We start from the raw sequence: 13,773 nt of genomic DNA, 5'->3' as shown, positions 1-13,773 counted from the left end.
TTCTAATTTAATTCTATTATCAATTGTTCTTCGTTCTCTTCACCCTGGGTAGCGCTCGTTGATTGGTGGCTACATTTAGCCACCAATCAGCAAGCGCTACCCAGGTGCTAAACCAAAAATGGGACGACTTCTAAGCTTACATTCCTGCTTTTTCAAATAATGAAACTAAGAGGGGGAAAAAAAAAAGTAGTAAATTAGAAAGTTGTTTAAAATTGCATGCTCTATCTGAATCATTAAAGGAAAAATTGGGGTTTAATTTCCCTTTAAGGAAGACATGTTTTAATGCAATTATATAGCCTATGGAAGTTTGACAACCACCAACTCCTACACTGAGAAACTCAAATATAGGCTAGTATAGCAAAGGAGACAGACCACATATCTCAAATATAACAGAACATAGAGTTCATACATAATATAAAAGGCAAAAGTCCTGTTTTAATTTAGTGCCTTCTAAGTCTGGCGCAGCGAGTTGTTTTTTCATGCAGGAACTATACCCACACAAATCATTTTTAAAACACTAAGGCAGTGATGGATATGGTGTCAGACTAAACTACAAGGATCGTTTAGAACTCACTTTAAACACATGCTCCTCAGGAAAGGTGACATGTGTAACGTCTGTTTACACTGCAACATATGCTGCACAGCCAAGCTTCAACTATGCAACCTATAATTCCAAACCATTCTTATGTGGATAGCAACATCTTAACTGCATAAGAGAAAGCTATGGGCAAGAACCTGTACAGGAGTTTTGTTTAGGACACACTGTGTTTATACAATAATACAAATGATATTATCAGTTCCATAAGATCATTAAAAGGACATGAAATACGTTTAAACTGCAAATGTGTAATTATGGGTAGTAAGTCAACTTTGCATTATACTAACTTTTATTATTTATTTTGCCTCCTTTGCCTAGAATTTAAAAGGGACATTGTACTCTTAAATTTTCTTCACTTTGATGTATTCCCAAAGGTACATTTTACCTGCTGGAGTGTATTTAGCTGTTTGCAAACTCCTTTACCGTTATTGTGGTATTTGAAATAGCTGTTTTAGCCTGTAGAAACCAGCTACAATGAAAATATGAACAAGTTTTAAATTTCTGTAGAAAAGCTTTGTAAATAGAAGACAATAACACTAATCTCTAGTTGGGGGTAGGCAAGATACACAGGTTTTTTTAATGTGAAATAGCTGCTTGTGCCAGTTATAGTTAGTATTGTAATACTCATATATGTTTGGGTGTAGATAACATTAGCAGATCTGCTTTACCTGCAGATTCAGCACATTTATATGGGCATGTCTCTGAGAACAACAAGTGATTGTTTTATGAGCAAAACCAGCTATTTCAAATACAAAAATACTCTGCAGTAGGTATAACAAATCATTTGGAACACTTTAAGAGGAAACAAAGGTTATAGTACTTTAACTTCAATGTTATCCCTTTAAAAAAAATGGTAGGTTATAGAACAGTCACTATGTCACAACCAATGTTCCCTCTAAGGCCAGTTCTGTGTGTAGCCCAGCAGTGAAACAGTTAATAAGGTAAACACACCTTGCAGTCTGCATTATGCAGTGTTTGCCAATTGCTCTAATTAACTGTTTCACTGCTGGGCTGCTCACAAAACTGGCTTTAGAGGAAACACTGGTCACAACTGGAGTTGAGTGTTGCTTTTTGGGGGGGTTTTTTTTTGGGGGGGGAGGGAGGAGTGGGTTTTTTTTTGTGGGTTTTTTTTATTACCACACAAACTCTACAGTACAGGAATTACTTACTGTATTATAACAGCTTATCAAAACAAGCAAAAAACTTTCACCACCCCATAAAATTAAGACCGGTCTTATCTTAGAAACTAATAACTTATTAAAGGGATATAAAAGTGCAAAAAGGAAATGTTCTAATATAGGGCTGCAATTAACTATTTTTTCATCATCTATTATTCAGACGGTTATTTTTTCGATAAAATCCACATACTGAGTGTTACAAATAAGAAATATAAAACTTCAGACTAAAACTTTACAGCTGTTTGTCCAATTTTTAAGCAGCAGAGCACATTTTTATAATTAAGCAAAACTAAACCACAAACTTTTTGAAAGAGGTAGAACTAGAAAGAGATAGACTATCACTGTTTATAACATTCTGTTATTCACTCTTTCAGAAACTTTGCATTGAAATACAAAAATGTCAGCATGACCACCTCCATGCTCTTTTTGCAATCTATTTTGCCTGCAGTAGAGAAGAGGCACTCAGTTAGTGTTGAGGTGCCTGAGATGCATAAGTAGGGTTTTACCAAGGTGGGATATTTATCTTTGTTAGCTGCACCAATGCAAAGTTTTTTTCTCCTTGGCAAGGGACCTCTCAACAAAGTAAGCCTTGAATTTATTCTAACATAAAACTATCTTAACATTCTATATGCAATGGTAAATAACCAGATATAAGGTTACGGGAAAAACATCTAGACCACTCTTAAAATAACAAATATATACTAATAGATTTTGAATCTTGTACAAATCACAATTTATTAAAAATAATAAACAATTAAAGTCAAAAGTGCTAAGGACTATATATCAATAACAGGACAAAGCCTTAAACATTTATCTATACAGTACATATAATCAGCAGTAGCAATCAGCTAATAATTGTGCAAACAGATAAAAGTGCACATCAATTCAAATAACAAATTCTATCAATCTAGGACTAAGTGTAAATAATAAGCTTGGCATAATATCATGCAAAGCATAGTCCCAAATCACTTTATTTCTGGGTTGCACATGAACCAGGAGTAGTTATAAACTTATACTGTCCTGAAAAAGTGACAAGTAAACGTCTGTAGGTGTCCTTTAGGCTAAGGACATAGTCATAAAACACAATACCATGTGCAGGAGTTCATCTGAGTGAATCAGCTGGTGCTGTGTGCAGACCAACTAATCGATAATGAGATTTGTTTACGACTATTTTCATAATCAATTATTATCAATTATATGGATTACTTGTTGCAGCTCTAGTCAGTTCCATGGCACATCTGGTGAGCAAATGACACAAAGTAAATCTGTATAACCACCAATCACCTGCTAGCTCCCTGTAGTGTGGGATATGGATATGCACATATTTTTCAACAAAGGATACCAAGAGAACACAGTAAATTTAAGAGTCTTAAAATTACATGCTCTATCTGAATCATACAAGTTTAACCCGCTAATCTTCTAGATCTGTGCTGTAACTTTGCCCCTACAGTCTTCAGGAACATAAACTAAATATGGTGCTGCAGTGTTCTCCCAAGACTTATTTAATGGGCACAAAACCTGGCTAAAATGTAAACCAATATTAAGATAAAATGAAAATGTTTGTTGCACAAATAATCATTTAAATGAATTTATGTTAAAAGTATGCAATTAATTGGTGCTTTAGATAGCTTAAAGGGACACAAATTAAGTCCAATACAAAGTATATAAAAGGACAGTAAACTATATAAATAGTTTTTCCTTAATATGTTTCCAATGGCTTGTTACACCAGTTGCAGAGTATATATAAATGTATGAGAACAATTATGTTTATTTTGTAATTGAAATAGCTGGTTTTGTTCTTTGAAACCACAACCCATCAAAATTGGTTGCACTTGCAGGGAAATCAGATCCCTTGATTTTATCACTTTCTGTACACACATGCTTCTTTATATTATCTTATGTCTGTACACCAAAGCCCAATACTAAGAACTACTGAAAATTAACATTTTATTATTTATTTCTTCTACCTCCTAGTGGGAGTGTACTTTGTTCTGCTGGCTATGTTTACACAGCTTTAATTTAGCCTATAGTATAGAAATTTTCGTTTCAGGTAGGGATACCAAAGGCAAAATCAGCTATTTAAAATGCCAAAATAAACTAAAAGGAGCTATTTGTAAACACTTCAATACAGTCCTGCAGGTAAAACGGACCATTAGAAACAAATTAAAGGGGGGGATAGGGAATACTATCCCTTTAAACTCTACATAAATATATATATTTATAATAATAAATAATAATTTATATATATATTTTAAATGCTTTTAAAATGATCATATTGTTAACAAACCATGCATTTTTTTTCTAATTGAGGGACAAAGCCTCTTTAGCATGTTTCCTCTTATATGCAGCCAATTAGAAACATATATATATATAAAAAAAAAAGTTCCTACACTGGTCAACCAATCACTGAGTTGAATAATGCAGAACCCTTCAGGATACACTCTAGCCTCTCAATTTGCAGAGTTTAGTTACAGGAAAATCTGGAAAATAGTTGTGGTGTCATCATTAATGGGTCATAAAAGTGCTAAAACATTGCTCTAATGTGTTAGGATGTTTTAATACTGTACTGTTGCTTGCATGTAGATATGTGTTAACCCCTGAAAGATATTGGGACCTAGCTGAACACATCTAGTGAGCCAATGACAATAGGCAAATGTGAGTAGTCACAAATTAACACCTAGCTACCAGTAGTGCATTCCTGTAAATAAGCCTACCTACGTTTGTTTTTTCTTCAAAAGATACTAATATACAAAAGTATGTTTAGCAATAGAAGTAAATTAAAAGTATCCTATAATTACATACTCTATTTGAATCATGAAAGTTTAATGAACTCTGACTTTTCTGCCCCTTTAAATATATTACTCCACTCTATCACTAGCAAGAAAACTACCTTAAAATATAAATAACATTCAAAACATACAAAATACTATCTTAAATATATAGGTTTTGTTTATTGACTTTGGCACTAGCGTCCCCCCATAAAATTTAATTTGGTAAAAGTGTTAAATATAATTTCATTAAAGTTAAACCTCAATTTGTGACATACAGTTGGTCTCCATAAACTGAAGACTGCACACTGCAATAGTACAGCAAAGCCAAAAGCATTTCCACGGGGAATGTGTCCCAGCTGCCTGTCTGTATTTATTTATTTGTACTAGAGACCCCTATAACAGTAGGAAAGTGTTTAGCAGAATGTATACCAAATAAATTTTAAAAATAAATAAATTAGAATTTGTCATATTGTATATACCACATTGAGCCATCATCTTGTAAGGTTAAAATTGACATACTAAACAAACTAATTTATTTTGTTAGCTCTGACAATTTTTTACAAATTCCCCCTAGGGTTAAATGGACAGTAAACCCTAAAATTTTATTTTATGATTCAGGTAGAACATATAATTTTAAACAACTTTCCAATTTACTTCTACTATCAAATTTGCTTCATTCTCTTGTTATCAATTGCTGCACTACTGTCAGAAAGCTGAATACATCTAGTTATCCAATCACAAGAAACAAATGTGTGAAGGCACCAATTATCAGCAGCTCCCACTAGTGTATGATATGTGCGTACTTATTTTTAACAAGGGATACTAACAGAATGAAGCACATTTGAAAATAGAAGTAAATTTAAAAGTTTCTTAAAAGGATACTAACCCCTCATTTTTTCTTTCACGATTCAGATAGAGCATGCAATTTTAAGCAACTTTCTAATTTACTCCTATTATAATTTTTTCTTTGTTCTCATGTTATCTTGATTTGAAAAAGCAGTAACAAAAGTTTAGGAGCCGGCCCATTTTTTAGTTCAGCACCTTGATAGAGCTGCTGATTGGTTTGCTACATTTAGCCACAAATCATCAAGTTCTACCCATGTGCTGAACAAAAAATGGTCTGGCTCTAAAGCTTACAGTATTGCTTTTTCAAATCAAGATAGCATGAGAACAAAGAAAAATTGATAATAGGAGTAAATTAGAAAGGTGCTTAAAATCTCATGCTCTATCTGAATCATGAAATAAAAAAATTGGGTTTAGTATCCCTTTAAATTGAGAGGCTCTATCTGAATCATGCAAGTTTAATTTTGACTTTCCTGGTCCTTTAAAGACATAGGCAAAGACAAGCACCCAGAAGTGAATGTGTGTATCCTCAAATCTACAGCACAGATAATCCAACTGCAGCTGTTGGTTAGAGAATACATACATAAACAAGCTTTTTGGGGGATGGCCATCCCCCAAAAAGCTTGTTTATGTATGTATTCTCTAACCAACAGCTGCAGTTGGATTATCTGTGCTGTAGATTTGAGGATACACACATTCACTTCTGGGTGCAAGGTGTTACTTTGCATATGTTCAGTTAAGTATGCCCCTTTAAAAATCACACACCCAAATGTAAAAGTGCAAAAAAAAATATCTAGATCACTTTATTATTGTACTATTACTTATATATGTCTAAATGTTAAACCCTTGCAATGGGATCAAAGCAATGGGGTCAAACACATAGTTAAAATCAGCTCTAGAGCAGCAATGCACTACGGAGCTGAGCACATCTGGTGAGTTTATGACAAATGATAAATGTGTGCAGTCACCAATCACCAACTAACTCCCAGCAGTGAATTGCTGCTGAGCATGTATACATATGCTCTTCAACAAAGAATACCAAAGCTTACAAACTTCATAACATAAGTGGATTTAAAAGTTTCTTACATTAAATTTTAATTTAGACTTTAAAATCCATTGAGGGGTAAGTTATAGACTCGCCTAGATTTGCTACAATTTTAGAAATCTCCATTGTGACAAATGTTTACATCTATGTTATGATACACCTCAACTTATCTGTCTCACTGGAGTTATCGTAGTAACTCTAGATTTATTCCATTTAGTGAGAAATATGGTTTAATCTGCCTCATCATTAAAGCACAACACTGGTTCTGAATAACAAGATGTTATTTAAAATTGGAGAGTTAGTCTGAAGAAAAAAAAAATCCTTCCATGCTTGCATGGCTTTTTTAACTTGAGCTCTATCCATCAGAAAATAAACAGTACTGACAACAATAAATAAAATCAAATGGATCTAGCGTTCTGTTGAATAAAAGACTATAGAAAACTTCTTATGTATAATAAGGGACAAGAGGCAAATAGAATAAGCATTACGGCTACACGAGATTTCAATACGTGCTATCTCCTATAAACTTTTTTATTGTAAATTGAAGTCAAACAGAACTGCCAGATAACTTTGCCTTTCCAGCTGCTGTCTGTCATTGATCTCACACGACACTACACCAGCAATAAAGCAATAGCCCAGCATTTCCCACCTGCCCGCACAGCACTCCCTGTCGGTAAATCCAGGCACTGCGCCATGTTGTCACACGTGACACTTCTTGGTTCTATACATGTTTATCAAATTCTCACGGTCAATGTCTGTCAGTTCCTCACCCGCCTGTCCCGGGGGCTGCGCCGCCTCCTCCCCGAAGATCAGCCTGAAGTCCAACTCGTCACAGCCGCAGTGTGCGGCACTCATGGGGCCCGCTCCCTTCTCTCTTTCTTCCCCGGTTCCCCTCGTGCTCACGCTCTCTCCCGGTTCCACGCACTTCTCGTTTCCTTTTTACAGCAACTTTCTCTGAGATGTCGGGCCTCGTTTACCCCCTTCTTGCTCCCTTCACATGCTCGCCTGCTGATTGGCCGACCGGCTTTCGTGACGCCATCGAGTTACACCCCCTCCTGTCACTTTTCTTACTGCGCTCCACCCCTGCCCGTCAACTAGACAGTGTCATGTGATCAGAATCGCTGACCTCATGACTAGGAAAACGCATAGTATGCTGGTACGTGTAGTCCAGTGACAACATTTTTAACTGAGTGATAGTGAGTGATAGTTTAAACAATTATTGTTAGCACAGCGTAAAAAAGCCAATCATTAAATGCATGATGAGTTTGTAATAATTGTAGACAAGCGTTGATTGTTGTTATGCCTTGCAAGTTAAAAACAAATAGTTCACAATTTCGCCTAAACTAAAATGTGTACAGATAACATTTATGTTAAAGAATATAAAAGAAGAAAAATATAAGCAGTGTAAATTCTCACATTTCTTAAAATTTTGCAAGATGCTTTTATTAAATACTGGAAAAACGTGTCAATATTGCAGGTGGAAAGTTCTCAAGTAGATAAAAATTAGTATGGTTGCCAGGTAGTTAAAGGGACACTGTATCCAAATTTTTTCTTTTATGATTCAGATAGAGCATGCAATTTTAAGCAACTTTCTAATTTACTTCTATTATCAATTTTTCTTCGTTCTCTTGATATCTTTATTTGAAAAAGAAGGCATCTAAGCGGAGGAGCCAGCAAATTTGTGGTTCAGAACCATTGACAGCAATTGTTTATTGGTGCTGCCCAATCAGCAAGGACAACCCAGGTTGTTCACCAAAAATTGGCCGGCATCTAAACTTAAATTCTTGCTTTTCAAATAAAAATACAGAGAGAATGAAGAAAATTTGATAATAGGAGTACATTAGAAAGTTGCTTCAAATTGCATGCTCTAACTGAATCATAAAAGAAAAAATTTGGGTACAGTGTCCCTTTAAGTATTTAACGGGACAGTCCAGTATTTTAGCAGATTTTTAAAGGCCTCACTCTATGGGATAGATTTACCATTGTGCTGTAGCGATCATGTCCGCCACACATCGATAAATGCAGACAGAGTACGCTGTCGGCATTTATCATTGCACAAGCAGTTCTAGTGAACTTGCTTGTGCAATGCTGCTCCCTGCAGATTCACGGCCAATCGGCTGCTAGCAGGGGGTGTCAACCCGATCGTATGCGATCAAGCTGATTGCTGTACGCCTAGGGTTGCCACCTCAGCCATGTTTTCCTGGACACTTATGAGTTACACATGCTGCAGGGTGTGCAGGCAGGAACATGTATTGTGTTTTTGGACAGCACTATTCATATTCCTCCCTGCACACCCTGCAGCATGTGTAACTTATACAGGGAGTGCAGAATTATTAGGCAAATGAGTATTTTGACCACATCATCCTCTTTATGCATGTTGTCTTACTCCAAGCTGTATAGGCTTGAAAGCCTACTACCAATTAAGCATATTAGGTGATGTGCATCTCTGTAATGAGAAGGGGTGTGGTCTAATGACATCAACACCCTATATCAGGTGTGCATAATTATTAGGCAACTTCCTTTCCTTTGGCAAAATGGGTCAAAAGAAGGACTTGACAGGCTCAGAAAAGTCAAAAATAGTGAGATATCTTGCAGAGGGATGCAGCACTCTTAAAATTGCAAAGCTTCTGAAGCGTGATCATCGAACAATCAAGCATTTCATTCAAAATAGTCAACAGGGTCGCAAGAAGCGTGTGGAAAAACCAAGGTGCAAAATAACTGCCCATGAACTGAGAAAAGTCAAGCGTGCAGCTGCCAAGATACCACTTGCCACCAGTTTGGCCATATTTCAGAGCTGCAACATCACTGGAGTGCCCAAAAGCACAAGGTGTACAATACTCAGAGACATGGCCAAGGTAAGAAAGGCTGAAAGATGACCACCACTGAACAAGACACACAAGCTGAAACGTCAAGACTGGGCCAAGAAATATCTCAAGACTGATTTTTCTAAGGTTTTATGGACTGATGAAATGAGAGTGAGTCTTGATGGGCCAGATGGATGGGCCCGTGGCTGGATTGGTAAAGGGCAGAGAGCTCCAGTCTGACTCAGACGCCAGCAAGGTGGAGGTGGAGTACTGGTTTGGGCTGGTATCATCAAAGATGAGCTTGTGGGGCCTTTTAGGGTTGAGGATGGAGTCAAGCTCAACTCCCAGTCCTACTGCCAGTTTCTGGAAGACACCTTCTTCAAGCAGTGGAACAGGAAGAAGTCTGCATCCTTCAAGAAAAACATGATTTTCATGCAGGACAATGCTCCATCACACGCGTCCAAGTACTCCACAGCGTGGCTGGCAAGAAAGGGTATAAAAGAAGAAAATCTAATGACATGACCTCCTTGTTCACCTGATCTGAACCCCATTGAGAACCTGTGGTCCATCATCAAATGTGAGATTTACAAGGAGGGAAAACAGTACACCTCTCTGAACAGTGTCTGGGAGGCTGTGGTTGCTGCTGCACGCAATGTTGATGGTGAACAGATCAAAACACTGACAGAATCCATGAATGGCAGGCTTTTGAGTGTCCTTGCAAAGAAAGGTGGCTATATTGGTCACTGATTTGTTTTTGTTTTGTTTTTGAATGTCAGAAATGTATATTTGTGAATGTTGAGATGTTATATTGGTTTCACTGGTAAAAATAAATAATTGAAATGGGTATATATTTGTTTTTTGTTAAGTTGCCTAATAATTATGCACAGTAATAGTCACCTGCACACACAGATATCCCCCTAAAATAGCTAAAACTAAAAACAAACTAAAAACTACTTCCAAAAATATTCAGCTTTGATATTAATGAGTTTTTTGGGTTCATTGAGAACATGGTTGTTGTTCAATAATAAAATTAATCCTCAAAAATACAACTTGCCTAATAATTCTGCACTCCCTGTAAGTGTTCTGTATTTTAAGGAACAGGTGGCAACCCTATGTACGCCGCCTCAGAGGTGGCGTACGAGTTAAGGAGTAGCGGTCTTAAGACAGCTGCTTCTTAACTTCTGTTTCCGGCGAGCCTGAAGGATCGCACAGAAACAGAGGCATTGGGGCCGATACAAAGATTCTTAAATCGGTCCCTTAGCCTCAATGCATTGCAAATATGATGCAGAAAAAGTGAGGACAGTCAAGGGGCTCAAATCTCTACTGTTCACATGGGTTAATGGCAACCAAAGAGGTGCAAGTATTGATTTTTCTGTTACTGGCAGCCAAGGGGTAAAACGACTGCCTAGTTTTGAAAAATATATATGGTAGGGTCAAGAGTGGGGTGTAAGGTAGAGCTTTGGTAAGTGGTTATTGTGTGACCCCACAGACCATAGTGACCACTCACCTACAAATGTCCAGTCATTTTATGGAGTGAAGCTGGCAACCCTACGCAAGAGTTCTTTTTGTTGTGGGAGCTCGAACAAATAAGTGTTGGGTTGATTTATCTCACCACCTCTGAAGTTACATTTATCATTTATGGGATTGAAAAGAGTCACATGTAAAGAACCTGTTCACCCGAGATAACAAATTGTGTGGTGTGTTTTGTTAACCATACTAAGCGCTTGTGCCCCCTGCTATCAATCATCAAACTGAGCAAGAGTAAGGCTTTAAATCACCCAGATCAAATCAGTCTGGGGTGATTTTCATCCTCCAAATCTAAGTTGAAGGAGAGGGTCTTATTAAGCAGCAGTCAAAATCACTGCTTTATAAACATCTTTTGCGGGCTCAAATGTGCTAGACAAGTAGCCTCAGGGTTCAGGTCCTACAAAAAAAGTGTGAAAACTCACTAAGACTTCCACCCCCCTCGCAGTTAATATTATTTTATACTCACACACAGTTACATTCATACACACATACTGTATTTACATGTATATAACCTATACACTCTGGTTAAAGGGACAGTCTTTCATTATTCAGATAGGGCATGTAATTTTAAACAATTTTCCAATTTACTTCTATCACCAATTTTGCGTTGTTCTCTTGGTATTCTTAGTTGAAAGCTAAATCTAGCTCCGGGCATTTTGACAGTTTTTCAGTACTAGAGGGTGTTAGTTCATGTGTTTCATATTGATAATACTGTGCTCACGCGCGTGAAGTTCCTAGGGGCCAGCACTGATTGGCTTAAATGCAAGTCTGTAAAAAGAATTGAAATAAGGGGCATGTCAGTATATATCAGGGTTATAAATATAATTTATTTATAATAACCTCCAATAAAAATGTATGTACGAAACAATTGAAATTAATATTTATTCCTAAGTTCTTGAGATGAGTTAAATTTATAAACACATTTAAATATATTAAGTAGAGACTAGCTTTGAATAAATTATACACACTTAGTCCGTTGCAATATTCAATATAGCAGATCATAAAAAATATACCTTTAAAATTAACCTTACTCACAATGAATCGTATTAAAATACCACAATAAAATACCAGAATATGGACCGCTAACTTCACAGTGTTTAGATAAACAATATACCAAGATACTTTACACAAATCTTACTGGGTCTCAATAGATTTAAGATAACTTTCAAACAAGTATTATTAGGTTATTTAGCCCACAAATTATTCTATATAAATTAAATTAGAAACAGGAGAAATTGTATATATTATTAATGCAAACAGCTAATTTATATGCCAATATGTCTGACCTGAAATTACCTCTTATTTAGCTACAATAAGGCAAATTCTAAAATATATATATAGCAATAACTGTAATTAATTTATGATATTAAAATACAAAATTCTTTCTAAACACTCATATTTAATACCAGCATACTTACTACCCTTGGTCTAAATAAAAAATGCAGTTATTCATTTTACTTCATATTTAATATTTTACAAACAGACAATCCATTTCTTTTACCTATTATTTGGACAGTGTGAGGTATATATATTGAATATTTGAAAATTACACAATTTCATTTCATATGAAGTTCTAATTTTTCCCTTTTTTTAAAACCAAAATTTACATTTCCAGTTTGTCTGGGAAGATGTGTATGTACTCAGCAGAGGGTAATTAACACTTGCATATACTATTGCTTCAAAGAATCTAGTTTGAGACCTCTCGACTGTTGTTTACATATAGGAAGACTCCTTGTATGGGTTTCCTTTGAAGAAATTTTCCTTCACTAATTGAAACACATGTTCCCTTTTGTTCTCTCTGCAATGTATTGAGCAGTTATGGGGGTCAGTGGTGATCTGATAGGGAATCTTTGAAAACAATTCCTTTGTTCGCAGATGTTCTGTAATCAGGTAAAGGTATCTCATGTCTGACCTCAGATTTGCAATACACAGAATGTATTCAGCAATAAAATGAGCATGCTCAAATTAAATATTTGATAGATTGCATACTTATTTTATCTTATTTTATATATATATATATATATATATATATATATTGTCTACTGACATTCATAGATACTCTGACATAATTCCCCCTTCCAATTTAAATATATGTAGGACACATGAATTTGAATTGGCTTAAAGTCAGTGGTACTTGGTGAGTGTATTGACAGTATGCATCATAGACAGTCTTCTATGAAGAGAGTCCATTATTTTTGAGCCCTCATGCTCACTAGCTAGGCATCTTTAAAGTACAATATTTCTTTAGTGCATTTGGGGATATGACACTTCATTCTCCCTCTATGACTTGTAGTTGGGATCAAGGATGGCACGCTCGCAACTGATTAATATGGACCCATTTGTCCATAAAAGTATCATTTTTAGGGATCCTTATTTTATAGGAAATTTTGTCAGTAATGACAAAAGGACCCTTCCATGAGGGAAGAAATTTCTTCTTCTTAACCTGATCTCTTCCAAAGTTATAAAGATAAACTTTATCATTTATTTCATATTCCTTTTTGGACGTCTTGAGATCATAATAGGTTTGAGCGTCAGTTGCAGACTTTTCTATGTTCCTTTGAGCAAATGCAAAGGCATATTGCAGGTGCTTCCTTATGTTCTCCACATATTTATGCGTATTGGCAGCATTTATCAAGTTTTGGTCTGATGTACGGTACAGTAGATGTTGAGGTAGAACTATTCTTCTACCAGTCATCAACTCAAAAGGTGACATCTTAGTAGCACTACTTGGAGTTGCTCTTTATGCCATTAGGACTAGAGGTAATTTTACATCCCAGTCTTTACCTGTTTCGCTTACAAACGTTTTGAGGATTTTCACAATGGACTGGTTGTAACGCTCTACACCACCACTAGAGGCAGCTCTATATGCAATATGGAGCTTTCCTTTGACCCCTAGTATTTTCCACATCTTGGTCATCACTTCGCTAGTGAAGTGGGTCCCCCAATCGGATTCGATTCTCTGGGGCAAACCAAATCTGGAAAACATGTGGTTGATGAGCAAAGCTGT

General features: G+C 36.1%; 1 protein-coding gene across 1 annotated transcript in view; it reads right to left on the bottom strand.

The window, feature by feature from the left end:
* Positions 1 to 7,436, bottom strand: part of NFATC3 (nuclear factor of activated T cells 3) — a 455,835-nt gene extending 448,399 nt beyond the window's left edge. The window contains 1 exon segment of the mRNA XM_053715690.1: positions 7,206 to 7,436. Within this exon segment, the coding sequence (XP_053571665.1) occupies positions 7,206 to 7,290 (85 nt within the window). The 5' untranslated portion in view covers positions 7,291 to 7,436.
* Between the last annotated feature and the right edge of the window lie 6,337 nt (positions 7,437 to 13,773).

Source organism: Bombina bombina, chromosome 1 (genome assembly GCF_027579735.1).
Source record: "Bombina bombina isolate aBomBom1 chromosome 1, aBomBom1.pri, whole genome shotgun sequence".
NCBI classification, from domain to species: domain Eukaryota; kingdom Metazoa; phylum Chordata; class Amphibia; order Anura; family Bombinatoridae; genus Bombina; species Bombina bombina.
The sequence above is the reverse complement of the archived record's forward strand: the minus strand, read 5'-3'. Positions and strand labels throughout refer to the sequence as shown.